At 38.3% G+C, this 4,768-nt stretch overlaps 1 protein-coding gene across 1 annotated transcript in view; it reads left to right on the top strand.

Moving 5' to 3' along the window:
• LOC137625578 (uncharacterized) overlaps nt 1-4,191 on the top strand; it is a 4,440-nt gene extending 249 nt beyond the window's left edge. The window contains exons 2-3 of the mRNA XM_068356489.1: nt 2,763-3,230; nt 4,056-4,191. Of these exons, the coding sequence (XP_068212590.1) occupies nt 2,763-3,230; nt 4,056-4,191 (604 nt within the window). The remainder of the gene's footprint in view (nt 1-2,762; nt 3,231-4,055) is intronic.
• The last annotated feature ends 577 nt before the right edge of the window (nt 4,192-4,768 follow it).

The raw sequence follows: 4,768 nt of genomic DNA on the forward strand, positions 1-4,768 counted from the left end.
CCCGTTAGAAATGTTCCTAAGGACAAGGAAACTTGGTGATGGAACAGTAGAAATAGTGTCTCAAAGCTCAGAATTTTCGTAATCCTTATAGAAGAGATTTTCTGAATGTTATGTAATTTCAAATTTGTTTTAAACATGTCCAACAAACAGATCTACTTCATATATATTTAATTTCATAATGATTTTAGGAAAAAAAGCAAGCCTTAGTAAAAAATCTTAGGATTTTCTTTTGTATAGAATATGCACTAGAAGGGAATCATATACGAATTTTTTTTTCTTTTTTTTTAATTATATTGATTTTATTAACATGTTTAAAACTTATCTTTATCATTAGGGTTGTGGCAGCCTATTGGTAACGTCCATGCCACTCGGAAAATACAATCACCCACAAATTTACCAAACTGCCCTTTGGTAGTTAGGAAAGGGGGGAGGGGTGTGCATATATATCTAAATATTCAGCCGTCATTTTTGACGGGTCGCATACACTAGTTTGATGTTAAAGTAGATTTTTCCAATTTTTAAAGGGGAAATTACGTTTAGCCTTAATTTGGTGTACTTCCTGTGTAAGGGGAAATTGCATGAGCTGTTAAAGCCACAATTTGCAGTTAGGTGGCAGTAACGACTTAACTTCTACCATTAGGGTCAAGATTAATTATCCACTTGGAGAGTCTAACCCCCCCCCCCCCTTTTTTTTATCTTGTTCCTATTTTATGCGTTCGTTGTGTTTGGGGCATATATGCCCTATACATACATACATGAATACATATATTCCTCACTTGATTAAACAAACTCCAGTTCTCACTTAATTACCTGTTTCTTTTCATATTACGCGTTGTTAACTACTGTACTGTAATTGTTCAGTGGCTACTTTCCTCTCGGTAAATTTAGAAGAGACTCTTTAGCTATGGTAAGAAGCTCTTCTAGGAGAAGGACACTCCAAAATCAAACCATTGTTCTCTAGGTTTGGGTAGTGCCATAGCCTCTGTACCATGGTCTCCCACTGTCTTGGATTAGAATTCTCTTGCTTGAGGATACACTCGGGCACACTAATCTATGTTTCCTTATTTCCTTTCTTCACTGGGCTATTATTCCTTGTTGAAGCCCTTGGGCTCATAGCATCCTACTTTTTCAACTAGTGTTGTAGCTTAGATAATAATAATAATAATAATAATAATAATAATAATAATAATAATAATAATAATAATAAGGTCTAGCTACTGTCGACGGACAACTAACTAATCGTAAATCCAAAATTCAATTCTCAGAACTGTACATTCAAAACACCATGTATATATATATATATATATATATATATATATATATATATATATATATATATATATATATATATATATATATATATATGTATATATATATATATATATATATATATATATATATATATATATATATATATATATATATATATATATATGAGATAAATTTTGCACATTTAGACGTGTTTTTCGTATTCAAATAAGCCATATATATTTTTGATACATTAATGTCTGGATTCTCTTAACGACCTCGGGATCAGAGCCCCAGGCGAAATCACACAAAGACAAGTTTTGTGTCCGGCCGGGAATCCCACCCTGGTCGGCAAGCTTGTATAGACAGTGACTAAACCACTTGGCCACGAAGAAAGATAAAAGTCAATGACAATTCTTCTGTACTTATACCAGTCGAATTCAGGTGTTTTGTACTTAGAATTGAAATCAACCCATCTTCACCATCATAGCTAATTGGTATATATATACACACACACACACACACACACACACACACACACATATATATATATATATATATATATATATATATATATATATATATATATATATATATATATATATTTATATATATACATATATATATATATATATATATATATATATATATATATATATATATATATATATATATATATATATATATATGTATATATATATATATATATATATATATATATATATATATATATATATATATATTGCCAAGATGCAGGTGAAGGAAGAGAAGACAGTGGATTTACGAGCTATGAAAGTTTTTTGGTTTGGACTGGCGTATAAAGACCATAAACAGATGCAATTGGAAAAACATGTATTAGGCCTTTGTTCTGCTGTGGACTAGTAATGGCTGATGATGATTATGCTAATGATGTATGTATGTTAGAGAGAGAGAGAGAGAGAGAGAGAGAGAGAGAGAGAGAGAGAGAGAGAGAGAGAGAGAGAGAGAGAGAGGCAATGAACCACAGAGAAAATGAAACATATTGAAATCCAACTAGTTTAATCTCCTGATATCTTTAGGAGAACTGAGTAATTGAATGTAACTTTTACAACATTTATGGTACAGTGAAGGTACATGCAGCATACATACATGTACGCATTTGTAGACAAAGAATCAGAAAAAAATGTCACCTAAATTTTGCAAAAAAAGAAAAAAAAATGTAGATGCCTTACTGGACAGAGCTCCTATACTCAAAAACATATATATGCATATATACTTTTACGAAGCTGGTCTACATAAGAGTAGATCATTTTATTCATGTATTTTATTTGTGTATGTAAGAGATGTATAGCCACCTCGTAAGGTGAGTTCCACTCATGTAGGATCAAGCATATGTATGTAAATTACATAAGACTTTAGTCACAGGGGGCCAGTTACCCCCAAAAATTACGACAATTGCAAGGTAAACCCGCCTTGTTGACGTCCGATGAACGAGCCTTTATCGGACAACGGAATCCCTATATTGACAATGACAGTGTTCTAAGAGGTCGATCCCGCCTCAGTGATGCACCCCAGGAGTCCGGCTATATGGATCCCATTCTCCTAGAATCCCACTGTGCTCTCTGGAGACTTATTGTTGAGCACTGGCATGAAGTGCTGCTGCACTGTAACACCTCCACTCTTCTTGTTCACTTGCGCAAGGAATTTTGGGTTCCCCGAATGCGACAGCAAGTGAAGAAGATTCTCAAATGGTGCCTACATTGCAAAAGAGTACAAGGCCAGCCGTACCCAACACCACCGTTAGCTCCAGTCCACCCTAACCGCCTCAATGCTGAGGTCCCTTTCAGAGTAACTGGACTGGACTACACTGGCGGCTTCAAGGTACCCCGTTCACATGTGGACATGGTCTACGTACTGCTGTTTACTTGCGCGGCCATGCGGGCAGTAGCTTTAGAAACTACTACTTCCTTGACAGTTGTAGAACTAGTCCAGGCGATACGAAGGTTCGCTGCCCGATTTGGGATGCCCCAGTGACTTGTGTCTGATAATGCCTCAACCTTTCAAGCTGGTCAGACACTCTTGACAGAACTCATGCAGCACCCTGTTATCGACGGGTTCAAACGGGCCCACAACCTCACTTGGAAGTTCATCACTCCTCGAGCCCCGTGGCAAGGAGGGTTTTACGAGCGCTTGATTGGGTTTACCAAACTCAACTTGCGCAAAACCACTTACCGTTGCCACCCTACGTATGATGAGTTTGTGACCTTGGTCCGAGAAGTAGAATGCGTGGTGAATGATCGGCCTCTAACATATCTGGATGCTGACGACCCCACTGATACGCCTTTGACCCCAAGCCACCTACTCTATGGTCAAACCCTCTCATTGGCACCTCAAGTCCATCTGGCTGACTTGACTGATCCTACTTTTCGAGAAGGGGACATCCTCCGCAAAGATTACCAGAAGCTGACCAACATGCTGCAAACATTCCTGAAGAGGTGGAAGTACGACTATGTCAGTTCCCTTCGAGAACGACACCAGAAGTCTAGTTGCCTCCACCCGAACATCCCTAGAGTTGGAGATTTATGCTTGTTGATTCTGGACGAGGTTAATCAAGAGGAGTACCCTTTGACTCGTATACTCGAAGTATACCCAGGTCGAGATGGACACATCAGAACAGTCAAGGTCCGCTCCGCAAATAGAGAGTATGTACGTCCAGTCAACAGACTCATACCTTTGGAGGTTAACGAAAATGGCCAAACACCATCCGAACCAAGTGAGGAGGAACCTCCTAACACCCCTCCTCTCGAAAATCTCGACTGTCCTCCTAGAGACCAACTGGCCAAGAGAAATGATGAGACCACAGCCGATGCTAGGTCTCCTGTAGTCATTGCGGCGCCCCGCCACGACAGGCCTACACGGGCCTCTGCTGAACGTACACGAGCCCTATTCCAGGAGATCTTGTAGTAGCTTTACATAGTCTTCATCAACCATGTGAAGGGCTGCTGAAGTTTTGATTTGTCCTTCCCTCAGCTCTTATCTTGCAGTTGTAGTTACCTTTTTGTACTAAGTCACAGTTAACTCTGTTTTACTTCCGCTTGTGATCGTACCACTTTTGTTTGACTCTCGCTTGTAAATCGTACTTCGCACTCATCTCGTACACGGTTGCGGTTAAACTTAATGCCAATTGCTGATATAGCATAGCGCAACTAATCACATTCATTCTTTATTCATTTAGTATACTCATCTCATATACTAACATCTAACCCATATTGTATTAGTCTACACTAACCCTTTTCCTTTTTCCGCCCTTTATCCCCAGGGTGTGAAGAATTTTCTTCACTACTCTTCTTCTTCATAGTTTATACGTAGACTTTGTTATTATTCGTGACGTCACGACAGGGAAAAATGTGAGTAATGTGTCTTTCTTAAGCGGGTGTCCCAAGATTGCTACTTTTGTGTTTTTGTATTCTTTATTCTACCTTAAGTATTTAGGTATTTTGAATCTCTTAACTACAACTCAAGTCTGCTAGTCTAGGAGGTA

Source organism: Palaemon carinicauda, chromosome 32, assembly GCF_036898095.1.
Source record: "Palaemon carinicauda isolate YSFRI2023 chromosome 32, ASM3689809v2, whole genome shotgun sequence".
NCBI lineage: Eukaryota > Metazoa > Arthropoda > Malacostraca > Decapoda > Palaemonidae > Palaemon > Palaemon carinicauda.